Here is a 26,143-nt window from a genome sequence, read left to right as displayed (position 1 = left end):
TTGTTGAATGGCCTTTAAATGCATCGTTCTTTAAGTGAAGTGTGTTTTGTATCTGATACGTCGTTGTTCACAGCTGCTGGCTAATAGACTGAAGCTCTTAATCACTGATGAGATGATTGAAGGAAACCTGCAGATATCAGATGAAATGGTTGATTAAATGAAACAGAAGTCATTTATGATCTTAGTTTGCTCCGTGACACTCTTTATTAACTTTTTAAGCTGCCTTGTGAGTGAATAGGTGCATCTGGGCTTATGGCACACAAACATGTCGCAAGATTACCAACATCCCACGTGAGAGCTCAGGACTGTTCAGGTAACACACACACACACACACACACACCGTCAGCATGTCAGACGGCTGATACACAGATTGAGTTTGTGTTTCTCTGTACATCTCAGAGATGCTGAACTCTGTGATTCTGCCTCCGTGTCCTGATGAAACCACACACAGCTTCTCACACAGGATCTTCAGAGAAGAGCACAGAGACCCGACCAACTCCTTCCAGGTGCACCAAACACCCGAGCCTCGCTCCACACCACCGTTCAGGTGACGCTCACAGAAGCGTCTTCTATTTTTTGCATTAAGCTGTGACCGTATTCGTCTTCTCATCAGTTATACACATTTTCCTTTCCACCTATCATGCATTATGTATTTTTACTTCATTTTAGTACTTGTATCTTATTTTACTTTTTATTTTATATTGTATACATATATTTTGCAACTATTAATTGCTTTTATATATTTAGGACCCCAGCAAAAAAAAAAGCGAATGCACCTTTCAAGAGGTGTTTATCCCAAATATATATAAAAATATTCATTATTAACATTTTAATTACATTATTTTTTATTTTATATTATATGTTGGTACTACCCACTCAAACACAGAGGTTTATTCCAAAATGTTGTTGGTATAATATTTAATTGTTCTATTATAAGAGAATGACTGACCATATCGTCTCAAACAGGAGCAGCTTATAGAGAAGGACCTCCACATCTCCAGACTGCAAGATGCTCTGACCTCTGAAAGAGAAAAGGTTAATCTCTCGCAGGATGTGCAATTAATATTAATCTATCCCATAGTAATAGATCCCAAGTAAGGATAACTGCAGGCTGGAGTAGTGGGCGTGGTGAAGTTAGGGGGTGTGGCTTAGGGGTTAGTTTCTGTTGTAGCATTCACCTCTCAGCATGCCTCCTTATGCCACGCCCATTACTCCGCCCTGCAGCTACACCTGTGTCTGATCTGCTTGTCTGTGTGCAGTGTGCGCAGCTGCAGTGTCGCAGTAACCAGCAGGCAGCGGAGCTGAAGCGCAGAGAGCAGCACATCAACCGCATGAGAGACAAACTCTCACAGCTCACCGACAGAAACAAACACCGCAGCATCTGTGAGACTCACTACTATACAAACCATGTTTGTTTAACTTCTGATTTCACAAGATTTCACCAAGGGTCCCACAGACCTCTGGGCCTGATGCACTCGGTCTTCCTAGGGGTTACATTACTATATAAAACCCAACTGAAACATGACTGAATTATATTCCCTGTCCGTAGCCATTGAGATAATAAATGTGTTGCCGAAGCGGACCGGACGGAGAGAGCCTGGCTTCAAGACCGCAAGGGCTGATGGGAGGTACAACCAATGTCCTGAAACTTTAGAAATGTTTTATTGACAATACTGTGCACTGATGGATCATGCATGTCTATAACCGTCAACAATTTGACTTAACATCTTCTTTAATGGAAAACTTACAAAAAGAGTAGGGGCAAGTGCTTTGTCTCCTCAGGACAGAAGAAGCACTGCGTCTGCTGTTGGACCGAAGGGAAGCCGAGCTCAGAGAAGCCATGAAACTACGACACGGCCTCACTACTCTACTGCACATGCTCCGAAATAACATGGAGCAGGTGAGAACAAGAGAGAGACATGTTCACATTCACTTGGAAGATTTCCTGTGTCAGTAAATGGCTACATCCAATTTTAAATTCTTTTAAGTATGAATTGTGACACTATAAGATAAAATTTTGGATGGAAAATATGTAAATCAGGGTGCTCATATACTAAAATCTTTTTAATTAGACACTACAAGACAACCGCAATACAGAACTGGCAGATGAGAATGATGACAAGGTGCTGGTCCAATCAGAGCAGTGCCTTGGTGATCATGTGACCGGAGGTGTGGTTCAGGAGTGGATGCAGGTTCAGAAAAGGCTCCAGGAGCTCATGTTAAGGAGTAAGAACTGTGTGATTTGAAACTGACAGGTTAGAGGAGGCTTTATAGACTTGATTCTGCATGTGTGCTCAGGTCCTGTTGCTCACGGGACAGACCAGGAGAAGTTGCTGGCTCATCTTGAGGAGGAACTGGAGCAGAGCAGACATCTGATCCGAGCGCAGCAGCAGTTACTGCAGGTCAGACATGAGAGCCGAAGTCACGTCTGATCCTGTGTTAAGGTTTAAGACAGTAGCTGAAAGTGACTTCTCTCAGGACAGTGTGACTCCGCCCCTCCCCGCTGTGCTGATGGACTGCTACTATCTGGAGGAGTGGGAGCGGCTGCAGGACCACTGGGAGGAGTTTAACAGGCAGAGGCGGAGCTTCCAGCAAGAGAGGCATGCCTTCACTGAAGCTGCTATCCGATTGGGTCACGAGGTGAGAGAAACTCGCACCGATTACAGGTTTAATTTAAGTTTGTCATTATTGCATGTCTTCACATTTTTAATGATTGTAAAAACACTGCATATTGTTTGCATCTCTGCACATCATCTGTGTAGCAGTTTCTTTGTAACATCTCTACACAGCATCTGTTTAGTGGTTTAATGTGTATATTTCACTGTTTGTATTTTTTATAATTTTAGTAAATGTTTTGTATTTTCTTTTTTTTTTTCTTTTTTTTGCACCGTATAAAGAGTAGGCCTATGTCAGACCTACATTTCAATGCTTGTATGTCATAACTTGTACATGACAAATTTTGAATCTTGAAGTCCGTTCACCTAATAGGTGTCCTAGCAGTGGCATCATGTGGAGAGAATCCCGTTGAATGATCAGCATAATTCACTAATGCAGTGGTTCTCAACCAGGGTCTGGGACTCAGCATATTTCCATGGGGACTTAATAATGCCTAGAAAATCTCTTAAAATAAGATCAAACAAGCTTTAAAATGAGAATACAAAAGTTATTGAAAACCTTGGATGAGCGAGGGTGTTTTAAAGGTGTGATTTCTTTACCTGGAGTCATGGCAATTAGTAAAAGTCGGCTTCTTAAAATAAAAAAAAAAAAAGATTCGGCTAGGTATACATCCTTGCTAAAATATCAAGGTGAAAGTCATCATAGCTCGCCTAGCATAGACCCAGCTCTCAACCCAACTTTGAGAATAGATTAACAGTTACGTTAACGCCGATAACAGCCCACCACTAATATAAATCTAATGTTGTCAAGCTTTCATATTTTATCAGGTGTAAATTGCTATTTGTGAAGAAAAAATATTTGGTAATTAAAATTGTTAACCCTAAAGAATTCATGAATTGTGGAAATATTTAAATTGTTATACAACTTGTATTTAATATTAAAATTCAAACATGTAAAATGATGTTCATAGTCTCTGTAAACTTGGAGTGCAAAAATCACTCTACAAATCACCCAGCTCTCTTTACGGTTAAAAGAAAAATACATTTTTGAAGATTCAAGTAGCTCTTTGCTACAGCAACAGTTTACAGCAACCACGGGGTTGTCAAGCATAAAAATCAAAGCATCTTAAAACTAATGAATCTTTTTGTATGATCTGCTTGATAATTTAATTTTCCTTTTAGTTTCCACAGAAAAATAATTGCATGGGTTGCATAATAATAGGATTTATTTTTAGGTGAATTATTCCTGTAACACTTGATGATCATAACGGTCCTCCAGTAACTAATCTGCGTGTGTGTTTCAGAGATGTGAGTTTGAGCGGCAGAAAGCCTCCCGTTTGAAGTCAGACTTCCTCAGTTTTTCTCCAGTCAAGAAAACCTTGCAGTGGAACAGGAGAGAAAGCACAGCGCTCAGCGACCTACGTATACACACACCGAGCTCACACACAGATCATGTTTATGGCACTAACATCACACTATAATGCAGCTGTGTGTGTGCAGGTGCAGCAGCACCGGAGCAGCTCTCTCCGTCCCCATGTGCCACCCCATCATCTGAGGGGTCAGAGGTCACGCCTGTGTCCCGTAAGAACATGGTCATGACCCCCGACACCCCTGAGCTGTACTCTGCTCTTAAACTGCCCTACTGCAGGTCTGATATCTGCCTCTGTCCCTCATGCACCATTCATTCCAGAGCACAGGTGGATTTAAGAGTCCTGTTCTGTTTCAGGTCAGAGCGGATCCTTCAGTCACCTGATGAGCACAACGCAGACTGGCCCTTTTAGTTTACACACTGAACCGTTTCATGAGCTGGAAATGTTTTGTTTTTTTTGTGAAGAATTAATAAATTAAATAAAGGTTGCCATGATGTTTTCACTTTCTCACACATCAAAATCTCTCACAGATGCACACATCAGATCAATAATTGCATGTATTGTTTTGAACAATACAGCTGAGACTGAGGCTAGTTGTCTTGATGTTTATTTTTAAAGTACTATTAAACACAAGTCCACATGCTTCTCAGTGGGGGGGGGGGGATGGGGGGGTTATGTTTGAAAATATAGACGAGTTTTCTTCATCAGAACAGATTCGAAGAACGGAAACTTGGGACTTGCTAACAAAGCTAAACTTGCTCATCACTCTGCAGTGAATGGGTGCCATCAGAATGTGTCCAAACAGCTGGGGAAGAACATCACAGTGCACAGCACTCCATCCATCAGATCCAGTCCAACATTTTGTAAAATGTAAAAAAATGTTATTAATTTCGACACTCTGGATTTCTTGCTCTTAGGGGTTTTGAACTCTGCTAAAATACATTTAATTGCACCAACATGTTCTTTATTTACTGAAAATTATGTAATATCAAACTGGTAGTGTGATTAACTGAATTATGTTTACATGGGTTCAGGATACCTGTCGTTTGATTTTCTTTTGATCATTGTCTTGATTTACTCCAGATTCAACTAAATTAATAAAAGTTAAAAAGTTAATGACATGCTAAATTTGCATACTGTAGATTGCTTGTTAAAATGTATTAATTCAACTTTCCTCAAACCCAGTTTTGTAAAATAATGTCTTATAACCAATTATGAATCACTTAACAAATCAAATAAACTGTTTAAAACAATTTGAAAAATATAAATAACGTATTTTAAACTGACACGTCCAATAAGCGCGGGAAGGATTCGTGATGCCATATTTAGTAGACTATTTCTTAACCTCTTCGCAGAGAAAACAAACAATAACACGACCAACCATCACACATTTTAAATAAATGATTTAAAGTCGTAATACACCGACACGCTGTGGACTGTGGGCCGTTCCCGCGTGCCGTAAAGCGCTAGCCTCCACCGTTGCTATGGGAAACCTGGTGAAAAGCAGGAAGTGCTGAATCTACACTGACAGCGGTGCGGATCTGTGTTTATCTCTGTATCAATGACACTCTGGCGCAAAAACTTAATCACAGGTAGCTTATTCGTCTTAACGGAACAGATATTCACCACGCAACCCTTCTTCGGAGAGACATATGATAGAGGTATCTCGTTCAAATTATTAGTAAAAGTCTGATGGAAGAATTAGCCTCCTTGCTAGCAGGCACTATGACTGAATTAGTTGTTTACTTTATGATTTATATTATGAATGATCTGATATTTATTTTATGGCTTCGTTTTCCTTTGTTTCCAACAGTTTTGGTGCAAAATCAGCTAAATAAGTGCTTTAGATTGACTTGTTTAAATCCTGTAAGCACTAGCAGGTTAAATACTGCTGAAACATTCCCTGTTGATCTCAGTCAGTGTTAATTTATAAGGTGATGGAGGTCTGGGATATATATATATATATATATATATATATATATATATATATATATCCGTAGATTCTGATGCGTGGATTATGCAAATACAGACGTCACGGTTCACGTCATGACGTCACTCGCGTTCTGGAGTGGTTGTCTGTGGTGTTATTGACAGGCTGATCCTGATGCAGTGGCTGTTATTAATGAATCACTCTCTCTTCAGGTTTGAGGGACCTGTGGAGAAAATGAGTCGAAGCCAGAACCCTGCGCAGAAGGGCCAGGGGACCGCCAGGGCCAGACAGGTACAACACAAGACTGTGCATGCTTATTTACATATTTATTTATTTTACTTAATAATATTTGATGAAAATGACAGACTTGTGGTGACGTGTAGGACTTATTATTATTTAGTTTGCTTTAACTGCATTCACTTTTGTGTGCCACACATGTAGACGCAAAAACTTAAGCAGTTAATATAATATATAAAATAATAATGTTCAAACAATCAATAAATCAGTTTTGAGGATTGTAAATTAAAACCAAAACCTAATTTAAAAAACGTGTTACTTGAAATAAAATAAACACTAACCAAAATATAATATAAAAAAACAACAACAAAAAAATAGCTTCAAAGGCAGCTATGTTACTTTCAGTTACTTTCATCTGAAGTACCATCATAAAATAAGATCGACTAAAATATTAAATATTTTAAATACATATTAAGTGAATGTAGATGCATAAAATGCTTTTGAATTTGCAAGTTCACATTAAAATAATCAATAAATCAGTTGCTATCCACAGGGTAATTACAATTAACTAAAACTAACTAGCTTATTTCATTTTACAACATTTCTCTTTTTTCATTTAGTTTAACTTGAAGTACTAAAATGACTAAAAATAAAAAACTAATAAAAATGTCACACAAAAATTACTAAAACTTTAACTGAAATTAAAAGTATATGAAAACGATAAAACTGATAAAAATAAAATTGTATTATACTAATAAAAATAACCCTGACTCTCCATCCCTACGTTCAATCAGATGGGATTGCTGTTGGATTTTTCTCCTGACGATGGGCTGGATGACTCTGGAGGAAATGATGAGGAGCTGGAGGCGGAGCTTCTGGCATTGATGGGAGGAGGAGGGAGGGCTGGACCAGCGGCCAAGAAACCTGGAGTTAAAGGTGAAGAAACAGCAAGCTGTGCTGAGCAACCAAACCGTGTCCCTTAGCATTTGTTCATCATCTTTCTCTCTCTTTTGCTTCATGTAGCTCCAGTGCCCTTGGGGGACATTGAGCGCATTGCAGCCCATTGTATGAAAGACCTGGACGAGGACGGAGACGATGAAGGTGATTTAGAGAACGATGCTGATCTCTTGGTAAGACACAAACCTTCTTGTCTTCACGTCCTCTACAGGTGGCATCAGGTATGATCTTTCTCACAGGAAACGTTTTTTATTGAAGTCGTTTCATGTGTTTCAGGCTGAGCTGAATGAGGTACTGGAAGATGATGAGGAGCAAGTGATCAGGAAACCTCCTCTGTCACCAGTGCCTCCTCAACGCTCAAATGCAGCGCCCGCATCCCAGAATGCACCTGCCAGCCTGGAGGCTCGCCTGCAAGAGCGCTTGGACATGTACCAGACGGCCATCACCAACGCCACGGCTGCGAGGGAGACCAACAAAGCCCAGCGATACGACCGCGGACTGAAGGTGAGACGTGTCCAAGACTAGATCTGGACTTTCTGATAACTGATGCTACTGTCTTAGAGAGCAGCGTGGCTGATAGAAAGGAGATATGTGATATTTATTTATATGATCTTTACTAAAAAATATGCAAATAAATTAGAAGACTTATTTATTTTAACAATCGTAAATAGCAGAAGCATAACAAATACTGCAATTATATTTATTTCACATGGTATTTATTACAATTATTTTAAATAAATAAGATTATTTAATTTACTTATAGTAAATAACACAAGTGTAACAATTGCTGCATTCATATTTACATTTATTTTACATACTATAAGAATAATTATTTGAGAATTTGTCAAATTGAAGAAAAAGAACATGATTAAAAATAACTGTAAAATAAACTATTTATACTATATTTTATATAGTGTATGTTTATATTTTTTGTATATATGTAAGTTTAAGGTTATTTTGACTACATTTATGCTGCACTACATAGCAATAATAAAATATACTATCCGCTAAGGCCACAATATGCTCTTCAGCTGTATTTGCCAAAGTTTGTGAGGTTTTTGGAAATGTTCACCAGATATTTAAAGACTTGTTTAAATGATATACATGTGTGTTTCCTAAATATGATGGCATGTTTCTGAAGTATTAAAGCTCTATTGTTAGACAGAGAATTAGGAAGTCCTATGCTTCTGCATTCAGGTGTTGTCAAAATAAAAGTCCTGATTGGAAGTTTGTAAAGTCTCAGATAGCGAACAACCAATATATTGCCAAAGGCATGTATTATATGCATGAAGTATCCAAGACATTACAAACTCTCAGTCCCAGACATTTTTTCCTCATGTCTGAGGATTTCAGAGCGGTCAGTAACATGTTCTCTTTGTTTTTAGACTCTACAGTCTATGTTGGCAACGGTTAAAAAGGGGAAATCCATCGATGAAGATGAGATTCCTCCTCCTGTCCCCACCGGTGGAAAACCCTCCGCTGCTCCGCAGGCCGAGCCAATCAGAGAGCCAGAAAAGCCTGCTCCAGCAAACACACCACCGCAGAAGACCAACATCAAGCCAGCTCCCTCCAAACCTCAGCTGCTCCTGCCTCCGTCACAGAGAGTGACGGTCGTAACGCCTGATACACCAGCCATATCACCCCTCACACCCGGCCAGCCCAGCACACAGCACTCGGGTACACACACACACACACACACACGCTCTGACGCTATCATTCAACTGTCACTGTGAAGCTGTTGCCATACACATGTCTGTGTGTGTTTCAGAGCTCAAAGCGAGTATTTTAAGCAGACAGAGAGAGTATAAGCTGGCAGCCTTAAAGGCCAAGCAGAGCGGGAACACTGATCAAGCCAAACAACTCTACCAAGTGTCCAAGGTGAGGGAGTGTTGCCACCCGTCTGTTCCCCTCATGTTTCAGTTAAGACACTGTCATGTTTCATTCTAGCAAACAGAGTCACACATTCACATTCATTTCTTTGTTGTTCATTGTGTTCATGTGCACCAATCTGGGGTCTGTATGATTATTCATTTAAAAGAAATTAATACTTTTATTGAGTAAGGACGCAGTCAATTGATCAAAAGTGACAATAAAGACCAGAGTTATTACATATAAACTAGATATTATAAATAAACTAAAACTAGGGGAAAAGCATTATATTACAATACTATATATTCACATAAAAAACAGAACAGACTTGGCTGAAAAGCATTAAAACTCTTACTGACCCCGATCTTTTGAACAGAAGTGTAGGTCTGTTATTGTGGATTGTAGATGTATCTGCATACACAACACTAGATTACAATTAACCACAACAACTGGGAAAAACCTCTCTTCTTCCCAGAGTCTGGACTTGGTGGTGGAGAGTGTTGACCGAGGGGAGTTTGTGGACCTCAGCTCACTGCCGCCCCCTCCTGGTACTGCTTCACCTCACAGACCTTCTTTCACTTCAGATTCATTCTGGCTGGTCTGATTTTGATGGAAGTGTCTCTGTCTTTCAGGAGAGGTTGAAGAGGTGCGTTCTAACCCTCCTCAGCTGTCCGCTAAACCAGCCGTCCCTCCGGCTTCACCCACTGCTGCCCCAGACACAGGTGTGTGTGTGAACCTGACATCCCACACACTGATCAAACCCAGTCAGCATCAGTTATGCTGTTAATTAAAACATACATGTGTGTTTCAGCTCTCTCTGCTCCCCGGAGCGTCGCCGAGGCCTTACAGCAGCGCATGGACAAATATAAAGAAGCTGCAGAGAGCGCCAAGAGCAAAGGAGACGAGCGCAAGGCACGCATGCACCAGCGCATAATCAAGGTAACACACGCAAACACTCGCTTAAATAAATGAACAGGTGCCATTTCATTCATCTCTTGTGTGTGTGTGTGTGTGTGTGTGTGTGTGTTCTTGACTTCAGCAATATCAAGATGCCATTAAAGCTCATAAAGCAGGACGGCCGGTGAATCTGGCAGAACTTCCTGTTCCACCAGGTAAAGCTTGTTTACTTGTTTCCATAGACAGACAAATTTCTGTAACTCACCAGTTAAGAAATGTACCCTATAATGTGTTAATTAAAATCTAAAAATATCAAGAGGTGTTTGCAAACGTTAGAGTGTGGTGTGCTGATTATTTATTTATTTATAATTATTAAATATACACGGCTGTTCAGATGTTTGGGGTTGGTGAGATATATAATTTTTAACTTGAATTTAATGGCTGAAAATAGCTGTTTTCTATGTGAAAATCTTATAAAAGAAAACTTCAAATGTATTTTTAATTTTAATTAAGCATTTATAAATGTAGATTAAACATTTATTCCTGTGATGTACAGCTGTATTTTCAGCATCATTACTGCAGTCTTCAGTGTCACATGATCTTCAGAAATCATTCTGATATGATGATTCGCTGCTCAAGAAACACTTCAGATTTTTATCAATGTTGAAAACAGTTATGCTGCTTCATATTTTTGTGGAATGATGTGTTTTATTTTTCAGGATTATTTGATGAATAGAAAGTTCAAAATGTATTTCTTTAAAAAAAAAAAATCCTTACTGACCCTATACTCTGAATTGTAGTGTACCTTTAAAATGATGGAATTAAATGAATTATAAGTGGTCAAACAGAAATAATGTAGTTATGGAAGCCGTTTCTGCACAGATTAAAAATTAAAAATGTAATAAAAAAATGTTTATCTTATAATTAATTTCATAAAACTTGTTTTCTTGCAGTTCTGAATAATAGTCATAATTCAGTTTGCTTCACAATTCATTTTTTTTTTAATTATTATTATTATTATTTATAAAAAAAATTCTCACCATTCTGAAATTTGAAGAATTTCCATGTCAAACTTCCAGAGTAGAGTTGTACAGTTTGTGCACCTCCTTTTGTCATTATTAATGTGTTTGCGTGTCAGGTTGTCCTCCGCTGCAGGGCACTGAAGGCGGCCGGCAGAACTTCATGGGCGTTCTGGAGACAGCCATGAAACTGGCCAATCAGGACGCAGATGCCGACGCAGATGAAGACGAGAGTCCACAGAAGGTAGAGCCAGAGTTCAGCGAAACATCTGGAAACTGTACTTCAGTCTGATTCTTCATCTCTCTGTGTCTGTGTAGTCATCAGCTCAGCCTGCCGTTCAGAAATCCAGAGCTCCTGCTCCTCCGAAAGCCTCGTCCACTGCAGGGACACCCACCGGCTCCACAAACACCCCCAAACCAGGAGGCAAAGGTAGATGTGTGTTTATATATCAGCAGTGACGTGTCTGCTCTGTTGTGTGACGTGTGTGTTGTTCTGTAGCCCAGCAGCAGCTGGATTTCCTGACCCTACGCAGGCAGCAGTTCGTGAAGGCCGCGCTGCGCTCTAAAGAGATGAAGGACATGCAGGGAGCCGCTCAGCACCTGAGGAACGCTAAAGGCCTCGAGCCCATGATCACTGCCGCCAAGGCTGGACTTCCTGTGGACATCAGCAAGGTTTGTGAATCACTGACGCACCCAAACATCACCAGAATTGGTTTTAGAGTGCTGTAATCACTGACCGAAACAGTGACGTTTAATTTAATGTTGCATTTGAAACCTCCTGGGGACTTTGTGTTTACGAGTTACGAAGTCAAATTCATGAAATCAGAAGCTTTGATCAGAGCAAGATGCTGAAGTACCTTCAAGATTTTTCAACTCTACTTCTACAAAATGCTGAATAAATGATGCACATCAATTTCTGAAAGTGTTCTAAGTTGCTCGTCTGGTGTCCAGGTGCCGGCCGCTCCGGTCCGCGAGGACGACTACAGACTGTCTCATTCACGCTCGTCCGCTCTCTCTCAGCGCTCATCTGAGCAGTGCGCTCAACTCATGGGGCATCTCAAACAGCAGCACGAGGTCCTTACACACACCACCAGCTACACAACAGAGATCTGATCCGTCTAAAGAGACTTCAAGAGAAATGCATGCTTTATTTCCAGTTGAAATGACTTTCTAACTCTTGTTTCCAGAAATGCCTGGCGTACTCGCAGCAGTACACTCATCTGGGGAACGTAGCTGAAACTGCCAGGTGTGTGCGCTTTCATTTATCTTGATGATAGATTTTTTTTAATTGACGCCAGGTTAGCAGACTTTTCAGGTGTGTGTTTTAAGTGATAAGTAACTGTTCTTACACTGTTCTTCTTTTTTAAGAAATGAATACTTTTATTCAGCAAGGTTGCTTTAAATTGATGAAAAGTGACAGTAAATACATTTAGAATGATTAAAAAAAATGTGTGTGTTTGTAGGTTTGAGAAGCTGGCTGAAGAATGCATGAGTAATATTGAAGTGCTGAAGAAAGCTCACGCTAAAGGAAGTTCAGTTCCTAAATTCCACACAGAGGAGCGCACCTTCAACTCTGTCAAGTGAGAACACACACACACAACACAACACATGGCTGTCAGTGAGGGGTCCTATACAGACTCTCTAAAAGTCTTCATCTCTGTGTTTAGGATCTTTCCTAACCTGACGTCCAGTGACATGGTGCTGACCATCGTGAAAGGAATCAACCTGCCTGCTCCTCCAGGTGTGTTTGTGTGTGTGTGTGTGTGTGTGTGTGTGTGTGTGTGTGTGTGAACGTGTGTGTGTGTGTGTGTGTGTAATAAGGCTGTAAAAAGGCTGATTTGTCTTTGAAATACACTACCGTTTTAAATGTTTTTGGGATGTTTTTATTCATTTCTTTCAGAAAATGTTCACTAACCCCAGCCTTTTCAGCAGTAATGTCTATATATGAATAAAACAAATCATGAAATTCTGTGACAAAATGACTGCAAATGTTGTTTTCTTTGTTATCTCCAGGAGTCTCAGCCAACGATCTGGTTACGAGTGTGCACTTTGAGTTCCCGTTCCCCAGCGCGGTACGCAACACTTTCACTCTCTTCTATACACACACACACACACACACACACACGCTATCAGCATCTAACAGTGTGTGTTTGTTTCTTAGGAAGAAGCTCAGAGAGACAAAACCAGCACTGTGAGAAACTCCAGCTGCCCAGGTACACACACACACACACACACACACAGATGCAGGATCTGTGTTAAACAGGTGGCAGCATTAGCTGACAGTCTCGGTGTGTTTTCAGAGTTTCAGGAGGAGTTCAAGCTGAACATCAAGAGAGATCACCGAGGCTTTAAGAGAGTGGTTCAGGCCAAAGGCATCAAGTTTGAGGTCATACACAAAGGGTGAGACTCCTGTTGATCAACACTAACACGTCCAGATCACGTTACACCTCATAAGAATAGTCATATTTTGCAAAAGGAAAATTAAGATTATTTTTGGATTATTAAGGGTTTTTATGGAAATTTATATCACTTTTTATCTCAAAGTTCAGTATTGTTTTTCCAGAATTGTGAGTTTATATCTCACAATTTTAAATTTTTGCTATGAATTCTAAATTTACATTTTACAGTTCTGATTGTTTTTGAGTTTTCATCTCAAAATTCTATTCTTTTTTTTACACAATAGAGTAAACAATACACAAATTCCAAAAACATTTTTGTGGCAAAAAATGAACATACATAATTTTTGCATAGTGACAATTAAAAATTCTCATTACTGTTATGTATCTGCTTTTTTTACTTGTAATCTTTCTTTTTTTTTTTGCAGATTCTCATTATTTGTATTGATGATTCTCAATACTGTCAATACTTTTTTTTATGTTACATTTTTAATGGAATTTAAAACAAATCAGCTTAAATGTTTTACTACAATTTAAATAATTAATAATATATTTTTTATTTTAATTGTCATAAAATTGGTTCAGATTAATGGTCCTAAAAATAAAGCCTATGTTTTTTTAGGCAAAATAGTTTTCCACTTATGCGGGGTTAAAATGTGGTGTCACTCTCATTAGCAATGACTCTTAATTATTTGGTGTGTGTGTGTGTGTGTGTGTGTGTGTGTGTGTGTGTGTACAGCGGTCTCTTCAAGACAGATAAAGTGGTGGGAAGTGCTCAGCTGAAGCTGGAAGCTCTGGAGAACCAGTGTGAGATCCGAGAGATTATAGACGTGAGTGATTCACACAAGCTCACTTCTCACGTGCACACGAGCGCTGGTGTCCCATGAGTCTGTGCTGCTGCTGCTGCAGGTGTTGGACGGACGGAAGGCCACGGGAGGGAAGCTGGAGGTGCTTGTGAAGATCCGTGAGCCTCTGTCTGGAGTTCAGCTGCAGCCGGTGACGGAGAAATGGCTCATCATCGACCCGCTCACACCTTCACCTGAGAAAGACCGAGAGCGGGAGAAAAGCAGCGAAAAGGAACGGGTATGAGATGACACTTATTGCTATTTATGTCACACTCAGGATGTGTTCTTGCACACAAAGACAGCTGGACAGAAGCTGCATGAAACTTTTTCTTTTCTAGCAGGCTTCTTCTCCGAGATCCAAACCCAGAAACGATCACGACAAGAACTCTAAACCGAGGTAACACTAAAGCTGATGGTACGGCTCTGATTCCATGTTGCTCGGTGAGTGTGTTTAACCCGTGTGTCTGGTTGGTTTCAGCTCGTCTCCTCCACAGTATAAAATGCACAGCTTCAGTCTGCTTCACCACGACAAAGAGAGACTGGACTGGAAGGTGTGTGGTGGAGTCAGTAGGGATAGGATTGAGCTGTTGACTGGATACAGAGTGAATCGTGAGTCATTATGTGCTTCTCTGTAGATCAACGATTATAAGAAGAACAGACAAGACGCGTCAGAGCTGATCAAGCAGCACATGGACATCTGTCAGCGACTGCAGTGGCAGAAATCATATCTGGAGAGACATCCAGCAGCACTGACAGGTACCACATCACATCAGAAAACTTCTCATTAAGCTGCAAATTAGATTTTTTTTCTAAAAAGTTAATGCTATAATTCTGCAAGGATGCATTAAACTGATCAAAAGTGACTTGATTGATGAATGTTATCAAAGATTTCTGTTTCTAGTCAATGCTGTTATTTGAACTTTCTATCAATCAAATCAAAGTTTTCACAAAAATATTGGTCAGCACAGCTGTGTTAAACTTTGATAATAATCTGAAATGTTTCTTGAGCAGCAAATATCAGAATGATTTCTGAAGATCATGTGACACTGAAGATGCTGAAAATACAGATTTGATCAGAGGAATAAATGTAAAAAAACAAAAATTGAAATATATCACAATATTATTTTACTGTATTAAGTAAATGCAAACTTGGTGAACAGAAGAGACCTCTTCCAGAAACATAAAAAAATCCCAAACTTTAGAACAGTAGTTTATATCATTAGATAAAAAGAGGAGAAACACCGCAAAACCTAACCATAAACCACCCTATTTCACTTAATGTTTTTCATGTTATGAATACAGACATAAAATGCTGCATGTGGACTGCTGGGAATAATGATGGTCTGTGAATCATTTTTTAAAGGTTAATTTAAATGAATCCTCTAAATAAACCGATTCAGTACAATGAACTGATCTTCGCAGCGCTGCATATGAGAGATGTTCAGCAGTTAAACAGATAATCAATAATGTCCTGGATCTCTCTGTCTGTCTCAGAATATGAAAATGTGCTTCAGAAGTTTGTCAATGGGCTCTCGGATTCAATCAAAATGTTTTCCAGCCAAGGCAACAGGGTGAGTAAACCACACAAACACACACACACACACACACTATTGTTGCTATTGTTGAAGTAAATTGGGTTGCGAATGTCACTTGATGTTGACTTGAAACACTAATGGATGTGCAGATGTTTCATCAAAACTATGTGATGTGCCTTAAAACACAGCAGAAGCTGGAACTCGCTTTTGTGAAGCAATTTGGAAACAATCGTTTAGATTAAAGCTGTTCTGTTTCTCAGGATGCAGCAAAAGACGCACTCGGCCGCCTGAGGATGGTAGAGAACGAGGTGAGTCTGAATATGAAAGCCTGCAGTGTCTGTGGTTCAGTCACATCTTCATGTGAACTCACTCACTGTTGTCTCTCTCTCACAGCTGGAGTCGGTCAGGAAAAAGCGTGCTGTCAGACAGTGAAGGAGTGCGCTGAGGGACGTGACTGTCTGCTGGAAAACATCTGAAATCATGAGAATAAAAGCAGATCGTGACAGATGTATCAGAGCTGCAGAGGGAAACACTACACCTTTACAATGCTGCACTTCATCCAAACACTTCTCATTTTTCTCTTCTGTAAGGACAGACATCTGCATGTTTCGAGGGAGATCAAACTCAAAAATAAACCTCAAACAAACACAAAAGGGGATTATCCAATAAAACCCATCAACAACATGACCGGATCACGTTTTAGCCCCCAAAACAAAGAGATTAGAAATTATAATTAAACGCGTTATTTTAGGACCATGAAGATTTTTATTTGTTGTTGTTTTTGAATTAGACAATTAAGCACATTTAAACTGTAATGTTAACAAAAAGTTATATATTATTGAAATTTAATTGAAATTTACAGTATATTCATTGTTGCAGTACTACATTTATTTTGTCATTTAAATTGGAAATAAATTAAAAAATACTTATTAAAAAAATTCTTTAAATTTAAAACAGGATTACAGGAATGAGAACATATATTCTGGAAAACATTTTGACTGTATAAAATGCATTATAGTAATGAGAATTATGGAGGAAAATTGTGCTTAATTATCAATGCAAATGGTCCTTATATATATATATATATATATATATATATATATATATATATATATATATATATATATATATATATAAAAATCGATAAAAATGATTACCATATATAAAAATAAATATACTTAGGGAGAACAGAATTAGAGATATTCATTGATTCCCTCTGACAGTTTCATGCATGTAACTAGCACTACAAAAATTAATTTGTCTTTTCATTTTAACCCAGGTTTTTTTTGTTTTTTTGGCTTTCTTTCCCTCCTACCTGACATCATCGTTCCGCCTAACCTCTCTTTCATGTCTAAGTGTTGTTAATCTGCAGTCTTTATTGTAATCTCTGTCCTCCAGCATTCCCAGATTAGGATAATGTCGCTGCACAACAGTGATATGGGAATAATCTCAGTTCAAGAGTGTGTGTGTGTGTTAGATGTAGGAGATGCGGATTATATCCCATAATCGTGGATTATCCGCACCCCAGTGCTCCAGCAGAGCGAGCGTGAGACCCGGTCGTGAGAGGAGCTCGCCCGGGGCTCATTGTGCGGGGGTTTCGGGTGGGGGGTGATCTCCATGTGTGCCTCTGTGTGTTTTGGGTCTGTTTGGTTTGATAAGCTCGTGTGAGTGGTTGTGTATCTGTGTGATAACATCAGTACTTTTGTGACTGAAGAAGTTTTTGTGTGAGACGTGTGTTCATTCAGATGCTGAGATCAGCAAGTTTTTAGGGAAGCTGTCGCCTCTGTTTTTTTCACTTGTCTATTTCGGAGTCGAAGGGCATCCACTTTAACCCCAGACTGACACCCTCTGAACCTGCCTGCTGTTTGTAGAGCACATCCACATGTCTGGATCTCAGTATGTGTGTCTGATACAGTCTGTGATTATATCAACTCTTTTATCGGGGCGTTTGTTTGTTTGGTTGCGTTTAAGAGCCAGACATAAAGCTGCTGCGTCTCCATAACAACCTTTTTATTTCGGGCCTGCCGTCGTCTTTTAGGCTGACGTCTGAACCCAATTAGCCTTCATCATCCTCCTTCACTCTAGCATGTACAGATCAGGTTCATTAGAGTCTGCACATACTGAAGCCATCACTGCTAATGTATTAATGTATAGACTGATGTTCTGAAGATGGCTCTATTTTTTAAAAGCTGCATTAATTTTTTTAATGTGTCTATGGTGAAGGATATGATGTCTGACATAATGATTAAAAAGGAAAGCTGACCTGAAAATTGAGATTCTGTCATCATTTACTCATACTTGGGTTGTTTTAAAGCCATTCAGTTCAATATTTCTAATAAGATGTTTTGCAGAATGTCCTGGCTGATCTAAACAATGAGTGCTAATGGACTGTCATGCTCGAGAAATGACAAAAATCACCTTTAAGGTAGGTTAGCAATCTTTATAAATGAGTTATTAAATGTTATTATCATAGTCATCCTTGAGTGTTTCTCAGCTAGGGGTCCGTGGGCTCCTAGTGGTCCTTGACATAGTGCCAGGGGGTCTGTATAAAGTATGATATGTTTTGTGTGTATTTTGTAAATTTTGACACGACAGTCCCATGAAAGAAAAACCCAGTACAGCTGGTGATTATAATTAAATTATATAAATTATAATTATAGAATTATAATTAATTGCATTTGGTCCTCAAAAAATCACAAAGGATACATAAATGAGTCAGTTTTGTTGTGGGGGTCCTGAATTGGACTGGGAGCAGGTACTCCAAAAAGTTGAGATTCACTGCGTGTTTGGGTGTGTTTTGGGGAATGGTTTTTTTTTCTCTCTGTGTGAAGGTTTTTAAAATGTAGTTTTGTGTTTCGCATAAGAAAGACTACATGAAAGTGAGTTAGTCACAAAATTTTAATTTTAGTGAGGAAACCATCCTTTAAATTAAAATGAGCGACGTCACTACTTTTTAAAATATCAAATTCTGAACAATAGTGCCCGCCTGAGCGTTTTTATGTTTTTTTTTTTCCCCCAAACATGATCTTGCGTCCTCCTCATACCGAGTCTGAACATCTGCTCTTCATTAGATGCTTCCATTCAGTCGCTAAGAATAGTCTGAATCGCTTCATTGTTGCTTCGCCGCGGTTATAAGAATAATAAAAGGCTTCATCTGAATATCAAATGCGCCGCACACAATGCGGGAGCGCGCACTGACTGACAGAAGTAGGCGTGGTCAAGAGGGCGTGGCTTCCTGCCAGAGCCCAGAGTGAACACGCGGATCCGTGATCGGTGCGCCGTTTTTCTCCGATCCGTGCAGGCCTTTTAAACTACGCCCACACCTCGCGATTCATGATTCAGGATTTACCCCGCTTTTAACACACCCCGAAGCCAACGGACGCGAAACGGACCGACGGAACCCGTCACAAATCGGCGCCAGCGCTCCCGAAATACCTTCACGCAGCTTCTCATACGGGTCATGACGCTGGAAGCGATCCGGTACCGGTCCGGGTCTCTGCAGATCCTTAACCAGCTGCTGCTGCCGCACGAGACCGTGTACGAGGAGATCCGCTCGGTGCGGGACGGATATGAGGCCATCAAGAGCATGAAGGTACGTCAGGCCCGACCGACGGATCCTCTGCCCGGTTCCGTTCACGCACGTCCGACCATCTCAAAGCCGGGCAGAGGCCCCTTTGTGTCGGATCAGAGCACGGGGTCGCGCTTTGTTCGTGCGCGTGCAAGTATGATCCGCATAGCCTGCGCTTAATATAAAGTCCCCGTGAGCTGGGAGAATATATTTCTACCATAAGATATTGAGTGATTAAACTGAAGGAAGCACCGTGTAATGTCATCAATAAAAGCCCAGCTGGTCTCTGTGATGTTCTGGAATGATGCTGGACATCATTCAGCGCTACTTGCGTTCAGTCTGCGATATGTTTTTTTTCGCATGCTCGAGTCTTAATTATATCTGCTTGGGTAAGCAAGTATGAAATGTTTTTTTTTTTCAGAGATATATATATATATATATATATATATATATATATATATATATATATATATATATATACATATAAACATCTGCCCGCAAAACTATAAACAAATTACGTTAGCTCATTAAACCACAAATACAACTGGTACGTTTATGAACTTTTTTCATCCATATATATATATTATCGTTAATTTTTCACACAGTGTTAAGAGTTTTAAATGAGTACCGTTCCTTTAGGGGTCGTTCACACTGTATTTAATCTTGTTAATTGCTGGTCTGTGCTCAAACGTGTAACATGGACGCTTTTGGCTGTTGTGTTTTTTATGATGCAACGTCACGTGAGAATCTTCAGAACTTCTTAAACAGGTTCTGTCTCGTCTGAACGCTACGCGAACACACGTTGTGACGTCATAAAGGTGTTTCGCGAACCCCAGTTTTCTTTCTCTAGCCATTAGAGTCTTGATTAACGTAGTGCATAATTAATGTAATGGGTGCTGGCTTTCCGGCAGCGTGTCTGCGCTTCATTAATAGTCGTTTCAGCAAATACCTCGCATGAATTATTGATCAATCGAGGATTCGGGGGTCTGGTCCTGTGCCAGCAGCTGTCACTGTCATCAGAGCTTTACTAATGGACGGGAATAACAATCGAGTCAGACGTCCATCTGTCTTTACTCTCTGTCTGTCTAAAGAAAAAACATTCTCAAGACTGGCTTGTACAAAAAAACGTTTACATACCTTTTCGAGTTATAATAGTCAACTATTAAAGGGACAGTTCAGCCAGAATCAACATCCTGTCATCGTTTCCTCACACTTCACCTGTATGAGTGTCTTTCTTCTGTTGAACACAAAAGAAGATACTCAGAAGAATGCTGGTACTACTCTATTGAAGTCAACGGTTAATTGTCTTTCAACAGTTCGGTTACCAACCTTCTTCAGAATATCTTCTGTGCTCGACAGAAAGAAAGAAACTCAACTTGAGGATGAGTGAAGGAGAGAATCCTCATTTCTGGGTGAACAGTGTGACATCGTGGTATGTGATCAGCTCTTTGAACTGGATGATGTCACAGTGGTGTGGTGATTGTTCATTGCAGTCTTAACGGCAGAGTTCCGAGTTCTAAAGAAATGATGACCTCATAACTTCTCTTTGTAGCGGTTTAATAACCCCTGAAGTGTGATTACTGTGACTCTTCAAACTCTTAAATGCAAATGTTGTTTTCCTTTAAATACTTTACTTTTGCACATTTATTTCATTGAATTTCCTTGATTTTGAAAGTAAAAGGGGTTTTACACTCGAGTGTGTCTTCAACACAGAACTTTTATCTCAAAGCGGTGAACCAATTCATGTGTTTCTAATCAGTATGAATACATTTTTGGGGCTTTTCACCCCCTCAAAAAATACTTTTTCATTCCAGTGAGCTGGTTTTAGAGCTGAATGGAACTGTTAAATCCATTTAAATTGACATGGATCATCTGTGTGAGTGAAATTAAGCTCCTGGTAATGAGGCTCTTAATGAGAAGCCCTGGCGTTCCTTTGGTTCTGACTCTGTGGCGTTTTGACCTTTCACCCTGCAGGTGCGCGGCGCTCCTGCCTTGGCCATCGTGGGGTGCCTGAGCCTGGCGGTGGAGCTGAGGGCGGGCGCTGGGGGCGATGACCTCGTGTGCTTCATCAGGGACTCTCTGTGCCACCTGACGTCTGCCCGACCCACCGCGGTCAACATGGGCCGAGCCGCCCGCGAGCTCATGGAGTTCACCGAGAACGAGAGCATGGAGAAAAACACAGAGCAGCTGAGAGACAGGTGACAATCCACCCGACACTGAATGTTTAACCGGCACGTGGAGATTTTAGGATATCTGAATGTCATCTTTGAAAGACATTTTTAGAGTTTTGTTTTAATAGCAGGTGAACTAGATAATCCAGAGAAGACCGCTATATTCTGCTTTCTTTTCATCGTTAATTACCTCTGAATCAGAAGATCAGAAACTCAGATCATCGTGTCTGTGTCTGTGTCAGTGTTGTTATTGTTAACTACAACTATTAAAATAGTGTATTAATTGAAGTAAACCTGAAATCAAATCAAATATCAATATTATAGATGGAAAAACTTTTTTTTCGGTTATTTGCCAAGGCAAATTCTAAATTTTCTTTTTACTAAAATTACTGAAACTAGTACTGAAATAAATATTAAGTAAAAAAAATGAGAAAATAAGATAAATGGAAATTAAAAAAGAAGCGCACATTTCCTAAAACATAAAAATAAAATCTAATTCTAAATAGCATTTTATATATATATTTTAAAAAAATTGTTTTTAATATTTTAATTTACTTTTTATTACAGTGAGCAAATTTTGGAGCTAAATGGATTTGAATTAGAAATATTAAAAACCAATAATATAAGTATTTTATTTTATACATTTGTGTTGTTGTTGTTGTTTTATGTTTATTTTTATGTTTATTTTTAAAGTAGTATTTGGAATATTTAAAATTATTTACACACCTCTGTACTATGTGCAATATCTGTTTAAAGGAAATTACACTTGTTATTGTATGTTTTTAGCTTTGCTGTTTATAAATATTATTCAGCTATTCACAGAGAGAAATTTTTTAATCGCAATTATGTAAAATAACATTTAATTTACAGCAAAAAAGTAAACAAATGATCATCAGGCTAAATATGAAGTGCTGCATTGATAAAATTTTCATCTTCCTCTAACATGTCTGTTTCTTGGCCACGCCTCTGCTGCAGCGTGATTGGCTGGATTGAGGAGATGTTGGAGCGAGATGTGAACGACAACAAAAAAATCGGCAACTACGGTGCGCAGCACATCCTGTCGGGCGTCCCGCGAGACTCCGTCACCATCCTCACGCACTGTAATACGGGCAGCCTGGCCACCGCGGGATATGGCACGGCTCTCGGTCAGTCTGCGTGATTTAACTGATGCAGAGATTAAGAGTGATGTCTGATAATGACTGTAACTGATCCGTACAGGAGTGGTGCGGTCGCTGCACACGCTGGGCCGCTTGAAGCGTCTGTACTGCACAGAGACCCGACCCTACAACCAGGGCGCCAGGCTGACGGCGTACGAGGCCGTGGCGGAGGGGTTCCCGGCCACCCTCATCACAGACAGCATGGCAGCGCTCGCAATGAGGGAGAAGGGCATCACAGGTGACGGGAAGACTCAGTTCGCTTGAGGTTCATGTCTATATCAGGTCTGTCAGATGTTAATGTTCCTGTGTGCACACAGCTGTCGTCGTCGGAGCAGACAGGGTTGTGGCCAACGGCGACACGGCCAACAAAGTGGGCACGTATCAGCTGGCCATCGCGGCTAAGCATCATGGGATACCGTTTTACGTGGCGGCACCCAGCACGTCCTGCGACCTGAGTTTGGAGAGCGGACGAGACATCGTGATCGAGGAACGTCCATCTGAGGAGCTCACCAGCATCAATGGAGTTCCTGTAGCCGCTCCTGGTAAGTGCAAACAGTGCAGATTTATCACACTGCACACAAAAACGATCAAAAAGATCCAAAGCAGTTTAGTTTGAAAACTAAAACTCCTGAAAACATTACAATTAAATCGAAATAGATGAAAACCTGTTTTAGTTCGTTGCAGAGGAGAAAATTCACATTTTCATTTAGTTTAAGCTGGAGCACTAAGATTACTTACTTGTAGGGATGTTACGATTCAAAAATCGTAACTGGTTGAAAATCGATTCAAATATGTGATGATTCAAATCAGATGCTAAACGAATCATGATACAGTTGTGGGTGGGAGTTTATATAAATGCATCTCTGAGAGGAACTGACTGTCTTTAGAAAAGTTTAGATGATATTTTCTTTTTATTTTGTCTCTGTATATTTCATATAAGTGCTGCACTGGTTTGTTTACAGCAGTAACCAAGGAATCGCTGTATGGCTGCTGCTCCATTAGCGCCTCCTGCTGTCAGAGAGTGAAACTGCGTCTCATTCAGAGCTTCTGCTGTCTGTTTCCTGCAGATGCCTTATCTAGTGTAGTTTCACAAAACAAAAGAACAAATTTTGTTTCAAAATTTCAATTTAGTTTTGTTATTTGGCATATTTCTGTTTCGCAAAGAAATTGGTAGCACTTTGTCCAAGCAATAATAAAAGGTCACTATTTCATTTATAATTTGTCTTAAATCTAATTTTGTTTAGAAAAAAAATTGTGAGAAAATCGAATCGTGAAATCAGTATCATGAGTTGAGTGAATCGCTGCATAAAATATACTTTGACTTTTTATTTTCAAATACACTATGATTCAAAGGTTTGGGCTTGGGAAGATTGTTAAAATGTAACAACAGTTAGAGTAAAGATTTAGTGTTTTCTATTACAAATAAATGCTGCTCTTAAAACTCGAGGGATGATCCTCCATATGTGTGAAAACAGAAGAGAGAGAGAGGAGCCAGAATGATCAGATTAATTAAAGCTGCAGTGTTTAATAGCTGCCAGCGTCTCGAGGGAGAGACTGTCTTGAACTCTGCTGTCTGACGCACAACAGACAAGACCGGGAGATTGAGACGGGAACACCGGTCCCAGATCAGCGTGGGAATCATTTCATCTCAACAAATTAACTTATCTGACTGAAACGGTTATATGTCTGTTATATTTGAAGAGAAACACCATGAATCAGACAGTTGTGAGCTAGACTGCTGTCTCTCTGTCTGTTGAGTAAAATAGTACAGTGTTAATATGTTTGTTCATGGGAACAGGTTTAGAGAAATCTAGCACTGTGTTATTTGCCCAGCAATGGATGCTGTGCAGTGAATGGGTGCCGTCAGAATGTGAGTCCAAATAGCTGATAAAAACATCACAATGATCCACAAGTAATCCACACCTCTATATTAAATGAAAAGTTTCGTCTACTCGCCAAGACTGCATAAAAACAGGTATATTGTGAAATATTATTACAATATGAAATATTTATTTTCTATGTTAATACATGTTAAAATGTAATTTATTCCTGTGATACTCAGCTGAATGATCAGCATCATTCCTCCAGTGTCACATGATCTTCAGAAATCACCCTGATATGATGCTTGAGAAACATTCCTGATTATCATCAGTGCTTAGAACAGTTGCTGCTTCATATTTTTGTGAAAACCATGATGTAATTCAGAATTCTTTGATAAATAGAACATTCAAAAGAACAGCATTAGACATGAAATGGAGAACTTTTGGAACATTATAAATGTCTTTATTGTCGTCATTGAGAAATGTAATGTCCTTGCTTGAATAAAGGTATTAATTGCATTAAAGTAAAAAATAAATAAGTGTTCCTAAATCTGTGTAAATACTTGAAAGCAGAGATTGTTAACTAAATATGAAAACATTTATATATTTATTTCTATATTTACATATTTAAAATTTTTATTTGAAAGAACTGAAATATAAATTAAAGGTATTATTTAACTTATTTTATTTTAGCTTTTTGCCAAAGCAACATTTTATTAAAATTTAAGTACTATAATAACAACAAATAATAATAATATTATATATTATTATTATACAAGAAAAAAAATAATATATTTTAAGAAAAAATCTAAATTTACAACAAAATTACTAAAACTTAAAAACTAAAATGAAAATGCAAACAGAATCAACGTTTGCCATAAATTCTAACAGTATCTCAGTGAGTAAAGTGAGCCTGATTCTGTCTGTTGCAGGCATCGAGGTCTGGAACCCGGCGTTTGACGTCACTCCTCACCAGCTGATCACGGGTGGCATCATCACGGAGCTCGGCGTGTTCCTGCCGTCTGAACTGCAGGCCGCTCTGACGGGGAGACTCACCGCTCTGTAAGGAGCCGCTCACCGCCGGCGCGCTCCTAGTGTTTGCACCTCACTGTGGGGAAGTTACACCTTAAATCAAACACACAAGCGTCGGCACCGAGGTGTTCGCAAGGTATACAAGGCACGCTCCATTCAATTCAACACTTACAAAGTGGAATAACACTATGTGACACACACTTGTACAACCCAGGGATGCTTGTAAACACACACACACACACACACACACGTTCTCCTTCTCTCTGAGTGTACAGCTCATGTCACATCATCTCATGTCTTTTGTCTTCATCGTTGTGAAAACTTTGGTCATTTGTTCCCTTTTCCACTCGTTTCTTCCCCTCTATCTGGCTCAGCTCCAGTTTTTAACAGGAAGTGTTTCACAGAGATGTTAAACGGTGTAGATCATTCAGAGTATTTCAAAATAAAAGTCTTGTACTAAATACGGGTCAACTGCTGTCCTTTAAGGGGGAATCTCACGAAACCTGCCCAGAGCTCGTCCAGGTCTTATTTCATCAGTAAGAAATCCTAATAATAAATATTTTTAAATATTCTCAAAAGTACACATATCTTTTTTTGTTTTTTGCATTCCTAATGAGAAAATATTTTGCATTACACTAATGGGGAAAATGCATTTAATTCTTGTCTTTGATATTATTTTATTTAGTTATTATTTTATTTTTGCAAAACTAATTGCAAAATATAAT

The 26,143-nt window shown here is 39.4% G+C and overlaps 3 protein-coding genes across 4 annotated transcripts; all 3 read left to right on the top strand.

The window, feature by feature from the left end:
• The first annotated feature begins 140 nt into the window (after positions 1-140).
• Positions 141-4,482, top strand: si:ch211-286b5.4 (afadin- and alpha-actinin-binding protein B). 2 transcript variants are annotated; one of them, XM_059551677.1, is made up of 12 exons: positions 141-313; positions 400-506; positions 985-1,035; positions 1,260-1,383; positions 1,550-1,628; positions 1,783-1,900; positions 2,073-2,226; positions 2,299-2,402; positions 2,479-2,640; positions 3,920-4,037; positions 4,116-4,263; positions 4,342-4,482. In XM_059551677.1, the coding sequence occupies exons 1-12, from the start codon at positions 253-255 to the stop codon at positions 4,394-4,396; spliced, it is 1,281 nt and encodes a 426-aa protein (XP_059407660.1). In that variant the 5' UTR covers positions 141-252; the 3' UTR covers positions 4,397-4,482. The 2 variants fall into 2 exon arrangements, with proteins under 2 accessions (XP_059407660.1, XP_059407659.1); XM_059551676.1 differs by having other exon boundaries at positions 142-313; positions 967-1,035.
• A 975-nt stretch (positions 4,483-5,457) lies between these two features.
• LOC132142831 (coiled-coil and C2 domain-containing protein 1A-like) lies at positions 5,458-16,184 on the top strand. The gene is made up of 29 exons (XM_059552998.1): positions 5,458-5,646; positions 6,128-6,206; positions 6,947-7,088; positions 7,176-7,282; positions 7,386-7,613; positions 8,495-8,786; positions 8,878-8,987; positions 9,454-9,526; positions 9,611-9,700; positions 9,790-9,917; positions 10,018-10,090; positions 11,014-11,138; positions 11,213-11,324; positions 11,394-11,566; positions 11,846-11,968; positions 12,082-12,140; positions 12,358-12,474; positions 12,562-12,635; positions 12,908-12,966; positions 13,056-13,107; positions 13,195-13,294; positions 14,030-14,120; positions 14,200-14,373; positions 14,477-14,532; positions 14,614-14,686; positions 14,771-14,891; positions 15,630-15,706; positions 15,931-15,978; positions 16,064-16,184. The coding sequence occupies exons 2-29, from the start codon at positions 6,150-6,152 to the stop codon at positions 16,100-16,102; spliced, it is 2,973 nt and encodes a 990-aa protein (XP_059408981.1). The 5' UTR covers positions 5,458-5,646; positions 6,128-6,149; the 3' UTR covers positions 16,103-16,184.
• A 2,714-nt stretch (positions 16,185-18,898) lies between these two features.
• Positions 18,899-25,879, top strand: LOC132142830 (methylthioribose-1-phosphate isomerase). The gene is made up of 6 exons (XM_059552997.1): positions 18,899-19,262; positions 21,213-21,436; positions 22,385-22,554; positions 22,628-22,804; positions 22,884-23,108; positions 25,319-25,879. Exons 1-6 carry the CDS (start codon positions 19,131-19,133, stop codon positions 25,450-25,452), a joined length of 1,062 nt encoding a protein of 353 aa, XP_059408980.1. The 5' UTR covers positions 18,899-19,130; the 3' UTR covers positions 25,453-25,879.
• Positions 25,880-26,143: the final 264 nt, after the last annotated feature.

The sequence above is a fragment of the Carassius carassius genome, chromosome 6, assembly GCF_963082965.1.
Source record: "Carassius carassius chromosome 6, fCarCar2.1, whole genome shotgun sequence".
NCBI lineage: Eukaryota > Metazoa > Chordata > Actinopteri > Cypriniformes > Cyprinidae > Carassius > Carassius carassius.
This window is presented reverse-complemented; position numbering and strand designations above follow the sequence as displayed.

Coding starts and splice junctions, on each gene's coding strand:
- si:ch211-286b5.4 (XM_059551676.1), top strand. CDS start 253: ATGGCACACAAACATGTCGCAAGATTACCAACATCCCACGTGAGAGCT. Junction 2,641..3,919: donor CTATCCGATTGGGTCACGAG/GTGAGAGAAACT, acceptor TGTGTGTTTCAG/AGATGTGAGTTTGAGCGGCA. Junction 4,264..4,341: donor CTTAAACTGCCCTACTGCAG/GTCTGATATCTG, acceptor GTTCTGTTTCAG/GTCAGAGCGGATCCTTCAGT.
- LOC132142831 (XM_059552998.1), top strand. CDS start 6,150: ATGAGTCGAAGCCAGAACCCTGCGCAGAAGGGCCAGGGGACCGCCAGG. Junction 12,141..12,357: donor AACGTAGCTGAAACTGCCAG/GTGTGTGCGCTT, acceptor GTGTGTTTGTAG/GTTTGAGAAGCTGGCTGAAG. Junction 12,967..13,055: donor AGTTCCCGTTCCCCAGCGCG/GTACGCAACACT, acceptor TTTGTTTCTTAG/GAAGAAGCTCAGAGAGACAA.
- LOC132142830 (XM_059552997.1), top strand. CDS start 19,131: ATGACGCTGGAAGCGATCCGGTACCGGTCCGGGTCTCTGCAGATCCTT. Junction 22,805..22,883: donor GAGGGAGAAGGGCATCACAG/GTGACGGGAAGA, acceptor GTGTGCACACAG/CTGTCGTCGTCGGAGCAGAC. Junction 23,109..25,318: donor AGTTCCTGTAGCCGCTCCTG/GTAAGTGCAAAC, acceptor TGTCTGTTGCAG/GCATCGAGGTCTGGAACCCG.